We start from the raw sequence: 15,263 nt of genomic DNA on the forward strand, positions 1-15,263 counted from the left end.
AAACTTCTACTCTACCTGTAAGAGGCAGCTTAAACATCTTCTTCCTTGACCCATTTGGATAGTCCTTGGCAGAATACAGAAGCTCAATAAACGCTGCTGTTTTTGACAATGCAGTTATCAGGGAGATTATGTTAATTACCCAATTCAACAATAAAGACCAAGCACCTGATTTCCATGAAAGGCCTTGACACATATTAGTGACATGCCAGTGATACATATTTTAAGGTATATATTAGTCAAAAGAACCTTGGATTTCACAGTACTGACATTATTAACATAGGTTTTCCATATCACCTTCAAAATGCTAAGTTAGTTTAAGTCACTTTAGAAAAAATTGTAAAACAAGTTTTGAAAATATGACAAGTGAAAGAAAATCATAAGACCGAACTTACAAAACTTTGGTGCCTGGCCTCACATAAACCTTTCAGTGGAACTCATACCAGATTTTCTTACTATTTACCAAAGCTAAAACTGGTTGCACTACTTTAATAAGAATTTGATCAGGACTGAAAGATTTGGAGAATTACACAATCAACTGATCCTAACAGGGAAACAACTTTAACGAATACCTACTATGCTGTATAGTATAACTGCATCCATTTTCCCTCCTCACCTCAGTCTTTTTTTTTTCCTCACCTCAATCTTCTTCCTTCTTTCCAAACCAGAAAAGAAAACCAGAATTTGTTTGGTCATCCAGACTTCCTCCCAAAGCCCTGTCTTCCAGCAGAAGCTAACCCCATTTTCCAGGTCAGGAGCCACTGCTGGTTAGACAAGCGATCAATACATGCATTTCCCTGCAGACTGTTATCGGCCCGGGGGTGGGGAGGGAAACCCACACTGGCTCCATCCACCTGAAGGGAAGGATGCACACTGCCTGAGAGAGGAGAGGTTGCCTTGTACTCCCTTGCCGGCCACAAACAAGGATGCACACAACTGTGACAGCCCCTCACAGCCACCTTTGACCACAAGGAAAACCAGCCTTAAACTGGAGCTGATGCTGGGAGTGCCCAGGAATAGAAACAGAAAGATCACAAGTTCAATAACATCACTGGCATACTGAACATCCATGCCACTGCGCTGCTGAATTTCTCATTATGTGAGATACGGCCTTAAAAAATTTATTGTTTAAGCCAGTAGAGTTTGCTTATTTTGAATATCAAATAACACTTGAAGATGAAGGCATCTCAATTGATAAGATAATTTGATTCTTGAATGGGATGCTGCTAGACTTTGAAAAGGTTTCTTTGGAGAAATAATGGGTTACCATCCTCATTTTACAAATAGGAAACAAAGCTCAGAGAGATTTCTTTCCAGCTTTCTTTTCTAGTTTTAGTAAAACACATATTTAAGATTGTATTTTTCTTCTCAGTAAAAATGAACAAACTTAGGAGTTCATTCTACTGTGAAAAGGGAATATTTTATATCAAAGGAAAACGTTGACAGAGAGCATAATAATGTCAAAGTAACACATAACTTTAGTCCTGATGCCATAGTAAATGTGCAACATTGATGTAAAGAGATGTTTTAATATTTCCAAGAAAATTCTTGGATAGAGTGAAAGCAACTGGGCCCATATTAAATGAATGGCTTAGGAGGAACAGTGAGGTTCTAATGTTCAGCTATGATTCACCTATTTGCACGTATTTTAAACTAAAATATATCAGTAATTACATTAAATGTAAATGGATTATATACTTCAGCTAAAATTAAAAACTTAAAAACACCATGAATGGAAATACAGAACAAGTCACAAACTTGGAGGAGATATTTCAATTCATTTATAACCAAAGATTAGTATCCAAAACAAATGACATTTATGAATCAACAAGAAAAAGCCATTCAACCCAATATCAAAAGAATAAGGAAGGGGTTGAACTCACATTTCACAGAAGACAAAATGTGACTAGTCAGATATGAAAAGAAGCTCAACCTCATTAGGAATCAAAAACATGCAACGTAGTCACTATACACCATCAGACTGGCATAAAGTCAGACAGTGTTAAGTGAAAGCAAGAAGGGAAACAACAGGAATTCTTATTCAATGTTACAAAATAAACATTAGCACAAATACTTTGGAAAGATTGTCATTAGCTAATAAGGCAAAAGAGCTAATAAAGCAAAAGCAGCAATCTTATATCTAAGTAAATATTCTAGAGAAAATCTTAACGTGCCCCAGGAAACATTTACAAGATTATTATACACAGCAAAACTGTTTTTAAGAGTGCCAAACCAGAAACTGCCCACATGTCCATCAACGGTAGGATGGACAAATAAATGGTATTTACTTAATGGATTATTATATAGCGATGAAAATGAATGAATTTAGCCATGTTCTACAGTAAGGATAAATCTCAGGAATATAATGTTGAGTAAAAAAAAAAAGAAGAATACATTCCACATGTTCCATTTAAGTCCAAAAACAAGCAAATCAAAACAATGTATTACGTAGGGATACAAACATGTTATAAATTTATAAAAAAGAGCAAGGGAAGAATAATCAAGATAAGGTTGCCAGTGTGAGGAACAGGAGAAAGCAAGTAGGAATAGGGGAGGGATATATAGCATACAGAAGACTCCAACGGAATGGCTGCTTCTTAAATACATGCAGGAAACATAACAGTTATAGTATGATATTTAATAATTTTTATATTTCTAATAAGAATGTTTTTGTATATACTTAACATTTAACGAAAATGACAATAGAAAAAGTACATTGGTTCTATCCCTTTTCAATTGTCGCTCCATAGGTACAACACTGAACCTAATAATTTTTTCTTCTGGTGAGAAAAATTAAATGACATAAAATATTTTTTAAAGAATTAATTTTAAAACAATGAAAAATCATAAAAAATGTTTCCAATTACACTTCTTAAAGTACTTAGGTTTACGCACAACTGATTATTTGCCATATCTTATTAAACTACAGCTAATCCAAATGTTGTCAAAATCAACATGCAGAAAATCCCAAAGTCACTGTGAAACACTTCATTCTTTATGAGGTATAATCTGATACCTGGGCTAGCATCTTATCTTCAACTACACACTCCAACCATGTGGATTCCTTCGTATAACAAACTTCCATTGAGCAAGTCATTTTTCTTGAAACAAAATGAGCAAAGGCAGAAAATCAGACAAGGCCTGGCCTGAAATTCAGGCTGAGATAGAATACAGGAGAAGATGGTGCCGGAGAGGAGAGTAAAATGTCAGCCACAGCACATCTTCCATGCCATGGAATGAGAACCTCTTTTGATTGCAGAAAATTTGTACTGTGACAGCACACATACAATACTTACTCCCCTAAGTAAGACATGACATTTATGCACAAAGATCATCAGTGAAGGACTAGGCCCCCACAAGTATGGGGAGACGTCAATGATGGGGCCAGGCGTGATCTTTGAAACCTTGTGCCCCACTCAACATCACAACCTTGCTGATCACAACATCAGATTTTAAGATTGGCTGTCATTCACAATACTGTGGAAGATAAATTAGAGGGACAAAGCTGAGTACAGAGAGATTTCTTAGGCAGTTATTGAACTAGTTCAAGGAAGTGGCTTGAAGTTGAAAAGGAGAGGAAAATTTGAGAAAAACTTAAGAAACAAAAGATTGTTAGGTCTGGCTCTATGAGATGAGTAAGAAGAAAAAGTTCTCTTCATATTAGATAACATAGGCATATACACCACGAGACAGGGCGAGGGGGTGGGTATGAAAAAGAGCTTAGAAGGTTTGGGTGCTACTTTTCTCCAAACTAAATCCCCGGTGTTTGCTGGTATCACTAAGGGAAAACTGATAGCATGTTATGAGAGGCAACATGGTTTAATGAAAAGTACATAAACTTTGCAATAAGGCAAAACTGAGTTCAAATTCCAGTTTTGTAACTTACTATGTGATCTCAGAGGGAGATAAAAAAGACAGCAACAAAGGGAAAAGAGAGAGTGCTGTGCAATTTGCCACTAATCTCACCCCACCTCTTTTGTCTTTATTAAGGTCCACTGCCTTTCCATCGAGGCTTATTTACCCCACTCAGATGACCAGGCTATTTGGAAATGTGATGTTAAAGAATCCTAGAATTATACAATATTAGGAATAGAAAGATGAAGAAACTGACTTGAAGGAATTCTGTGACTTGCTCCAAATCACTCTAGTTCATTTAATGGCAAAATAAATAGGTATTTAAATTCCCAGTCCAGACTTTTTTTCCTGTATACCATAAAAAAATATAATTAGTTAAAAGTAATAAAAGGGGGATTTACACTTTATTATTTGCCATAAAAAGTAAGTTTTCATGAAATCCTGTAACAAGCTCTGTTCTCCAGGTATGCAATTGATTCAAAATTCAGTATGAAATAATATGGAATTATACCATTCTTTTTGTCACAAAGATTGATATTAAATCTGGTGGGTGAGAACAAGAGCAGTCCCTACTTTCACAGGCACAAGTGAGTGGAAAAAAGGTCAGACATGGTCCTATTAGAGTCCTAACCAACAACATCCCCTTTCTATTCTCTGTGTGGCCACCAAAAGAAATGTCATCTCTTCGACCTTGTTCTTAGGAAGTTTCTATTTTTAAGTCTTTTCCAGGAGATGGATGAATGAATGCACAGATGAACAAATGAAGGAATGAACAAAGACAATGGATAATTTGTCTAAGCCTTTGGAGAAGCAGAAATGTAGTGATTAAGAGCACAAGGCTCTGAAATAGACATATGAAAAGATGCTCAACATCATTAATCATCGGAGAAAAGCAGAATAAAACCACAATGCGATATCACCTCACACCTGTCAGAACAGCTCTCATCAATAAATCAAAAAAACAAGTGTTGGTGAGGATGTGGACAAAAGGGAACTGGAACTCTCGTGCCCTGTTGGTGGGATTGCAAACTGGTCGGCCACTATGGAAAATGGTTTGTAGATTCATCAAAAATTAAAAATAAAACTACCTTATGACCTAGCAATTCCACTGCTGGGTATTTATCTGAAGAAATCCAAAACACTAATTTGAAAGATATATGGACCCCTATGCTCACTGCAGTATTATTTACCATAGCCAAGATATGAAATCAACCTAGGTGCCCATCAATAGACAATTAGACAAAAAAGATTGGTACATATATACAATGGACTATTACTCAGCCAAGACAAAGAAGGAAATCTGGGGATTTCCAGTCAAGATAGTGGAGTAGGTAAACACTATCTTTACCTCCTTCTCATGACCACATCAAAATTACAACTAAACTACAGAACCATCATTGAGAATCGCCTGAAATCTAACTGAACTGAAGTCCTACAACTAAGGCTATACAGAAGAAGCCAGCCTGATACTGGCAGGAGGGGTCGAGATGCATAACAGCTGGTCCCATACCTGTATGTAACCATTAAAAACTGGGAGGGATATCTCGGCTGCGGAGGTCACCCCCTGAGGAGTGAGGGGTCCCAGCATATCCACAGCCCAGGGTTCCAGAGATGAAGAGAGAAGTTCCCCTAACTTCTGGTTGTGTAAACCAGTGGAGATTGTGGCTGAGTGAGATGAGGGTGGTTGCAGTCACAGGCACTCCTCTTAAAAGCCCGCGCATGGACTGACTCACTTACGGACTCACTTGCTCTGAGTTACAGTGCTAGGGAAGCAGCTCAAAAGGTGCCAGGAACGTAGGAGAAGGAACTCAATTGTTTGGATTCATGCTGAGGGCTGGAGGGGCAGCTTTCCCCCCAGAGGGAGGAGCTGGCAGAAGCCATAATTTCTTTGTTGAACCCTTCCCACTCCAGGAGTATAGACACAGGCAGCCCCCATATCCATGTCTCCCTCAATCTGGCTAACACGTTTCATTTACTCTGCCCTGGTGATTCCCTGAGACCCTGCCCCACCTAACTTTCCGATCCACCAATCCATTTCCAGTGTCTTTTTCATACAAACAGCCTATTTTGGCTCATACTACAGACATTCCTAAAATGTCTCAAAGGTTCACAAAACCAAATAAGCAGTGTGTCCTGTACCTCTGGCTGAGCAGCCCTAAGCCTGGTACTAGTGGCAGTTGGCCTTGGTTCGCAGCTTGGCCTCCTGAGGCCCCATCAGGCCCAACATGGGTGGTGGCTATCTGCAGAATGTTTTGTGGCTTATGCCAGCTGGCACCGGGCAGGGCAGAGGTTTTGGCTGAACTTGGTCTGCAGTGGGTCCCCTCACAGGAGGCCCCAGGGTTGGCATGCCTAGTGGCCAGCTTTAGACTGAGCCAGACCATCACTCAGCTGCCTCCAAGGATGACACACACAAAGGGCAGACTGGGCAGCTACCAGAGCCTACTAAAGCAAATTCTGCTCTGTAGGGTCAGCCCCTGCACCACAGCTCCTCCACTGTAGTCACAGACAGTCCCCACAACTAATCAGTCCAAGGGTCAATCCATCCCACTGACATGCAAACAGCAACTAAGGCTCAACTACAACAGGAGGGCACATGCAACCTACACAATGGATACTCCTGGAGTACCCATCTTAGGTGAGCAGGGAGACTGTGCCACTGAGCCCCACAGGACACTTACTACATAAGGCCTCTCTACTAAGACCAGGAGGCACAGCAGCCCTACTTACTACATAGAAACAAACACAGGGAAGCAGCCAAAATGGAGAGACAAAGAAACTTGTCCCAAATAAAAAAGCAAAACAAAGCTCCAGTAAAAGAGCTAAACAAAATGGAGATAAGCAATCTACCAGATGCAGAGTTCAAAACACTAGTTATAAAGATGCTCAAGGATCTCAGGGAGAACTTCAAAAAAGAGGTAGGAAACATAAAAATGGAGAACATAAAAAATAACCAGTCAGTAATAAAGAATACAATAACTGAAATGAAGAATACATTAGAGGGAATCAATAGTAGATTAGATGAAGCAGAGGATCGAATCAGTGCTTTGGAAGATAAGGTAGCAGAAAACACCCAGTCAGAACAGCAAAAAGAAAAAAAAATCCCCTAAAATGAGAACAGTTTAAAGGGCCTCAGGTACAACATTAAGGGTACCAACATTCCCACCATAGGGGGTACCAGAAGGAGAAGAGAGAGAGAGCAAGGAATTGAAAACCTATTTGAAGAAATAATAATGGAAAACTCCCCTAACCTAGCAAAGGAAATAGATATTTAAGCCCAGGAAGCACAGAGCATCCCAAACAAGATGAACCCAAACAGGCCCACACTAAGACACATAATAAAAATGCCAAAGGTTAAAGACAAAGAATCTTAAAAACAGCAAGAGAAAAATAGTTAGTTACCTACAAGGGAGCTTCCATAAGATAATCAGCAGATTTGTTAACAGAAACTTTGTAGGCCAGAAGGGATTGACAGGAAATATTCAAAGTGATAAAAAGTAAGTACCTGCAACCAATATTACTTTATCCAGTAAAGCTATTATTTAGAATCTAAGGAAAGATAAAGAGCTTCCCAGACAAGAAGAAGCTAAAGGAGTTCATCACCACCAAACCAGTAATACATGGAATCTTAGAGGGAGTTCTTTAGGATATTAAAAAAAATAAAATAAAAAAAATGAATATAAAATGGCAATAACTATACAGCTATCTATTATTTTCAATAAAAATTAATTAAATGCTCCAATCAAAAGATATAATGGCTGAATGGATAAGAAAACAGAAAACAAACTCTTACATAGGCTGTCTACAAGAGACTCACTTCAGATTGAAAGACATACAAAAACCGAAAATCAAGGGATGGGAAAAAGATATCTCATGAAAATGGAAACAAAGAAAAAGCTGGCATACCAATACTTATACCAGACAAAAATAGACTTTAAAACAAAGGCTATTAACAAGAGACAAAGAAGGACCCAATAATCCCACTTCTGGGTATTTATCTGAAGAAACCCAAAACACTACTTTGAGGGGTCATGTGCATCTGTATGTTCACTGCTGCATTGTTTACAATAACCAAGATATAGAGGCAGCCTCAGTGTTTGTTGATGGAAGAATGGATAAAGAGGAGGTGGTGTGTGTGTGTGTGTGTATACATATATATGTATATGTATATATATATATATATATATATATATATACATATACACATATATATATACATATACATACACATATACATATACATATATATATACACACACACACACAGTGGAATATTGCTCCGCTATGGAAGGGAATGGGTTCATGACATCTGCTGCGGCATGGATGGACCTGGAGGGTATTGTGCTGAGTGGAGTATTTCATACAGAGAAAGACAGATGCAATGTGATTTCACTTATATGTGGAATCTAAAGAACAAAATAAAAAACAAACAAAACAAACTCATAGATACAGAGAACATTTTGATGGTTGCCAGATGAGAAGGGGGTTGGGGGTTAGGTGAAAAAGGGGCAGGGATTAATTAAGTACAAATTGGTTGTTGCACAACAGTCATGGAGATGTAGGGTATAACATAAGGAATATAGTCAATAATATAACAACTATGTATGGTGTCAGATGGGTACTAGATTTATGGGGTGGGAGGTGGGAGGAGGGTTGGGGGTGAAGCGATTAAGAAGTACAAATTGGTAGTTACAAAATAGTCATGGGGATGTAAAGTAAAGCATAGGGAATACAGTCAATGATATGGTAATAATTACGTATAGTATAGTGCCAGGTAGGTACTAGACTAGTCAGGGGGATCACTGGATAACTTCTTAAATTACATAAATGTCTAACCACTATGCTATACACCTGAAATTAATATAAAATAATATTGAATGTCAGTTGTAATTTAAAAATTTTAAAAGGGGGTAAAAGCTGAGAAGGAATAATAGGTTCAAATTTCCAGGTATAAAACAAGTGAGTCATGGGGATGTAATGTACAGCATGAAATGTAGGTAATAACATTGTGATAGCGTGGTACGATGTCAGTGATGGTTGTTGGACTTATCATGATGATCACTTCTTTAGGTATGTAAGTGTTGAATAACTATGGTGTATGCCTGAAACTAATACAATATTGTATGTTAGCTATATTTTAATAAAAATCGTTTAAAAAATGAAATCTTACTATTTGTGACGACATGGATGGACCTAGAGGGTATTCTGCTAAGTGAAATAAGATAGAGAGGGACAACTACCATATGATCTCACTTATATGTGGAATCTAAAGAACAAAATAAACAACAACAACAAAAAACAGAAACAGACTCACAGATACAGAGAACAAGCAGATGGCTACCAGATGGGAGGGGGTTTGGTGAAAAAAGGTGAAAGGATTAAGTACAAACTGGCACCTACAAAATAGTCACAAGGATGTAAAATACAGCATAGGGAATATAGTCAATAATATGGTAATAACTATGCATAGTGCCAGGTGGGTACTAGACTAATTGGGGAGAATCACTTCATAAATTATATAAATGTCTAACCATGACACTCTACGCTATACACCTGAATCTAATATAAAATAATATTGAATGTCAACTGTAATTGCAAAATAAAAAATAAATCAATAAAATGGCAAATCCCTCCAAAAAAAAAAAAAAGGAAAGAACACAGGCTCTGAAGCCAGATTGTCTGGGTTCAAATACTAGCTATACAAATTATGACGTTGGCCAAGTTACTCAACCTCTAGTTCCTCTGTTTCCTTATCTGTAAAGTGGAAAGCAACATCCTAGGGTTGTGAAGATTAAATGAGATTAGAGGCCTGGCATGAGGTAAGCCCAAAGGATAAGAAAGAGCCAAGAGCTCCCAAGAAAAGCTGCTTCAACCAAAAGCCGACTTAAGAGAAAAGACAGTGGATTTAATTTTATGAGTTACAAAGATCTTTTCTCTTAGTTCCTTTTCTTATTCAAGAAATAGATGGGAACTGACACAGCAGGACTGATGGAAGAGAATGGTAAGATGAAATAGAAGAAAGCAGCTACAATAAAAATGCTTTACAAGTTTTTCAAGTCTTAATTACCAAGTGCTACCATTCATGAGGAATTTTTTAAGGGTCTCAAAGCTATTAAAATGGTAATTAGGTCCCAAGAAAACAAGAAGCAATTCATTCATATGCTGGATGCTTTTAAAATTTAAAGTCCTCTACTAAGAGGGTTTTAAATGAACATAGTTATAATTACAGGTCCATGACCAACCTTAAAGCCAAAGTGTAGGTTCCTGGCTGACGCTGGCTCTCCCGAATAAGGTAGCTCCCCTCAGCCACACTCAAGAGCTGGTCTGCTGCTTCTCGGGAGATCATGCCGTGAAACCTAAGAAACACAGTCAAATTAGAAACCGCATGCCTTCCACCTTTTTCAATTCAACAAGATAAAACAAAACCCCCGCCTTTTTCTGTTGTTTTCTAGACACAGTACTGCCATATAATAAAAGGGGAGCGGTTGGGTTTAACTGTGCTTGTGTTTCTCTGGCCTTGGCCCCTGACCAGTTTCCCTGTGGTGATAAGAACAGCACCAAAGTAGCTAGCTAGCCAATCCACTTAACAATTACAAAATCAGAATTCACATCCATCTGAGGGAAGACCAACCACTCTCTTGAAAGGAAAATGCCCTTCTTATGTAGAGGTCTGACCATATGGACATGCTAAAAAATACACAGAAATGTGTCCCATTTCCTTTCCTCATACGAATAGCATTGCTCCAAAATTTTGGCTCAGAGTCAATGTTGGCAATTTTCCAGGACCCTGGGTTGCCGTTAATTGGCATGATTGCCCAATAATGTGCATAATCTCCATCACTGGATAATCAAGCCAAAAGCAAAGAACTGTAATACTTGCTTTCACTCCCTGCCAAAACCCTATTTTTGATTAACAGAGAAAAGAGAAGGAAAAAGAATAAACATAAATAACACACTCTCTACACAAACAGTAGATTCATCTATAACATTCAGACATAAAACACTGAAAAAGAAAAATATGTTTAGTGGTGACTGATGATTAATATTAAAAATATAAAATCACCTTACATTTGTATGGGGATTTATAATTTACAAAGAATTTACACATACTTGTACATTATGTCCTTTCAGTAACTCAAAAATAACTGAATGGAGCGAATGCGCTAATGAAACTTGGCAGCTTTTACTGGTAGGAAAAAAGTCATTTGAAATTGGAATAATATATTTAAAAGGCCCTGAAATGACACCTTAATAATTTAGGAACCTTACTAGGGTACAAGTGTCGACTTCTGGAGTTTTTCCTCCTGGGAATGATCAGTCTTTCTCAATTTATGTCTTACAACCGTTCATGATAGATATGTTCAAATCATGACAGTTACAATAGTTAGGTTTAACAATGAGCTCCTGGAATTTCTTATCTGATATGATCTTAAATCATGAAACACAGACACTTTTATCTGGGGAATGATAGGATTATAGGTGATTTTTATTCTTTTCCCCAAAAGGCTATACTTCTGGTTTTCTAACAATCAGAAAAATTAAGGACTTTAAAAATTATTTTAACATTTTTCATAAAATTGAAAATGCTCATTATTAATATTAAATGGAAAAATCAGGCTACAAAAATTTTATGTGTAATATCTCAATGGTGTAAAACCCATTAGGAAAACAGATATTTAGAAGGTAATACTTGTTAACATTAGTTATTTCTGGGTAGCCTGAATCTACTTAAAGAAAATTTATAAATTATATAGAATAAACCACCTATACCCCAACTGTATGTACATATGTGAGTGTATATATCTATATGCTTAACACATACATATACACACAAATATATAAGTGTGTGTGTGTGTGTGTATATACATATATATATATATGGAAAAAAAATATATATATATATAGCTTTTCCTCATATACACCTAAGAGTATTTATTTATTTGTATGGTTTGCATCTTTATTTTAATATTATTGCATACATTTTCCTATGCTATTTTCTTCTCTATACTTGTCTTTATTTTTTGTGTTTTCACCTTTTAGAATAACTATATTTGTAATAAGAATATTTTAGCTCATCCAAACTTGAGTACCTCCTTCATCTTGCTATTATTTTTACTAAAAGCACCCATTTACCTGTCTCTGTTACATATTCCAACCTATAAAATGTTTTTTGATAATCCATACTTACTCTCTTCCATAATACTTGGGTCTGTTTTCTACCTATTGGGAAAGAAAAAAAAGATATTTGTGAAAATGCAAATGTTCAGAATATAACTCAACATTCTGCATATGTGACAAACTAAAGCATATATTAAGAAAAAGAAAAATCAGAGCTTGGAGTTCCAGTTCTATCAGCAAATTAACCGTGCCATCTGGAGTGGTCACTTCATTTCTCAGACCTGTTTCTTATGTCTAAAACACTGTTATGTAAAAAGAGTTGGACTAAATCATCTTTTATTTCTAGGATCTTATGAATCTGAAAAATATTTACACTACTTTATGCAAAAAGTAAAATAAAACCTCCAAAAATTGTTAATGCCACAATTACGTCAGAACAGATTGTGGCTTTCTCTCCCATCCTCTCCCTTCCTGCTACTCCATATTCCCCCTTCTGTTAACATCTCAATATAATCTTGCCCTTTTGTTCTCCCATCAGCTCTTCCCTCACCACAGCTAATCTCCCCTAGCTTTTCATGGCAGGTGTGCTGGCTGTAGCTAAAGAAAGGACCAGGAGAAAAGGTTCTAAGGAATTTTTACTGTGACAGACTGAAAGAGAGTATCTGTCCTGTTCACTTATGAAACATTTACTAAATGGCAAATATGTGATAGGCATTGTCCTACTTGGAAGAAGACACATCACTGAAATATGACAATTGTCATTACCCTTTTGAAACTTACATCCTAATGATGAGACAGACAATAAAGTCTAAAGAAATAAAAAGAAAACAAGAAAATAGGAAGTAGTGATAAGTACTATAATGAAAATAAGAATGAGTAATGTAAAAGAGAAGGCTAATGAGGTATTTAAGTTGGGTGGTCAGGACAGGGCCTCTTTGAGAAGATGACAATTAAACTGGGTCCTGAATGACAAGAAGTCAGGCCCCACTAGAAAATCACAGGAATGGAATAAGCTGTCCCTCGGAGGTACCTGGGTGAAACCACGGACTACATTTATTTAGTTCATGCTATGTGCTGTGTTTTAATGACATATGAAGACCATTTAATCCTCACAAGGAGATATGAATTAATTCTATTTCATCCTCATTAGACAGTATTATCATTCTCATTTTATTGATAAAGAACCCTATCAGAGATAACTTCTTCAAGGTTACAAAGTGGTAGAGTCCAATGTAAAACTGGGATTCTTATTCAGAAATAGCAGCTGACACTGACTCATCTGAATTAGGTTAAATATGGCAGTTTCCAAAGCAACTCAAGGTGTATCTTTTCAGTAATTATCTGCTTTGGCCTCTACAAAGAGCCTGACTGCCAAGTCTAGGTTACCTATCCACTGGGCATCAAGGTCTGATACTGCTTTCAGCAAACTTGAGATATTTATTCATAGCATAGAAAAAAAAAAATGTGTTTCAGTGAAAAACTATGTATCATCTATAGCATACACTACTGGCTTATCTGGCCCAGTCTATTGTCTTGGAGCTATTTTGGAACTCTCTAAGTTGTAGGTAACTGAGATATAAACTTTTGCCTGTGTCATAGTGGTTTAATTGACTTCTTTCCTTCCCTTCCCTTCACAGTGAAAAAGCCAGTTTTGTCTCTATTTGCAATTCATCTTAATATTCCTTAATTTCATATAAATTTGTGCTATTTTCACTTTTCCTTTGAACTAATTATAACATCTGCCTGTTTTCCTCATAACATATGAATAAATAATTTTTAACACATATTTGTCTTCATATATGAAGGAAAGACATGATTTTACCTTTTGCTGAAAATTATATTTAAATAATACTTTACCCTTCAGGAATCTTTTATTGTCTACTGAGGTTGTAGTCAGGTTATTTATTGTCTTCTCAAGGTAAATTCCACTTGATTTGGTCTTGTTCCATATTTTCCCTGCTCATAAAACTCAGTGTACTAAAAATATGCCAGTTGGTCCCTACAGCTACAGATGATGGCTATTCTATTTTTAGGCCCAGAGCTTATTAGAGTGGGGTCATGTATCTGCTTGAGAGCAAATCTTTGCTCTTGAAATGAAAATTCAATGTTTAGGTCTTAACTTAAGGAATTTAAGGTTCTACAGTTTATAATAAAATGTTACCCAGAATAACAATTTTGCAGAGTCCATTCAAACTAAAAATGTGCAAACCTTCAGTATTTACTGCAGAGACACACCTGCACATGTACAGATGAAGACATGGGTAAGAATGTTCACTGAATCACTGTTTGTAGTCATTTTTAATATGCAATAACTTAAGTATATACCAGTACGGGAATAACTAAACTGCTTTATAGTATAAATAATATGTACAGTTTTAAAGCATGATGTAGATCTATAAAAACTAACATGAAGAAATCACCAAGACAAACTACTAAATACGGACATATATTATGGAATAATAAAACAGTATGACATATTTAGAAAAAGCACTTGCACACACAATACTATTATATATATTTACAGCATAGAGATCCAGAAAAAAATGTACCAAATTCAAATAGTTACCTAGAGGGGGCCACAGGAAAGGCAAAAAAGGGACTTTGGTATTATCTGTAATATAATTTTTAAATAAAGAATGCATTCATGCATTAGGTACACATAACATCACCTTCAAAAAATAATCAATATTAACTTTTGTGCAATCTCATATTGGAGACTCAGACACATTAGAATGGGGTCCACCAACATTTTGAGAAGAGAAGATCATAGCTTTTCCCCCAAACCAGAAATATAAGATGCATTAAACTCTGAATCTGGTAAGATTATCAGAGAGTAAATATAGATAGATAAGAAATGAGGATCCGGGACTGAGCTCTGGAGCAGTGTAACATCGAGAGGTTAGGGAGAAGAGGAACCAGCCAAGGACACTGCGGAGGCAGAAGACAAACCAAGACTGCAGTGTCCTAGACATGAAGTGAGGAAAGTCTAGCAAGGAGGAGCATCATCACCTGTGTCACGTGCTGCTGACGGGACAGGCAAGAGGACTGATCCCTAGTGACCTGGTCCAAGCACTTCTGGGGGAATGATAGTGGGTAAAAGCCTGATTGGAGGGGGTTTAAAAGAAAATGGGAGGAGCAGGATTGGAGATAGCAAGTACAGACCACTTTCTGCACTCTTTTCAAGTGTCTTCTACAAAGGGGAGCAAAGATTGTGGGCAGGGACAATGGAAAAAGTAGAGTCAAGAGAATTTTTTAAGATGGAAGAAGTAACAGGATGTTTGTGGGCTGATGAAAAT

The 15,263-nt window shown here is 36.9% G+C and overlaps 1 protein-coding gene across 1 annotated transcript in view; it reads right to left on the reverse strand.

The window, feature by feature from the left end:
• Nucleotides 1–15,263, reverse strand: part of CHN1 (chimerin 1) — a 173,776-nt gene that overhangs the window by 98,177 nt on the left and 60,336 nt on the right. Inside the window, exons 5-6 of the mRNA XM_019727475.2 lie at nucleotides 12,038–12,069; nucleotides 10,092–10,205 (exon numbers count right to left, since the gene is read on the reverse strand). Of these exons, the coding sequence (XP_019583034.1) occupies nucleotides 10,092–10,205; nucleotides 12,038–12,069 (146 nt within the window). The remainder of the gene's footprint in view (nucleotides 1–10,091; nucleotides 10,206–12,037; nucleotides 12,070–15,263) is intronic.

The sequence above is a fragment of the Rhinolophus sinicus genome, linkage group LG01 (genome assembly GCF_036562045.2).
Source record: "Rhinolophus sinicus isolate RSC01 linkage group LG01, ASM3656204v1, whole genome shotgun sequence".
In the NCBI taxonomy this organism is placed as follows: domain Eukaryota; kingdom Metazoa; phylum Chordata; class Mammalia; order Chiroptera; family Rhinolophidae; genus Rhinolophus; species Rhinolophus sinicus.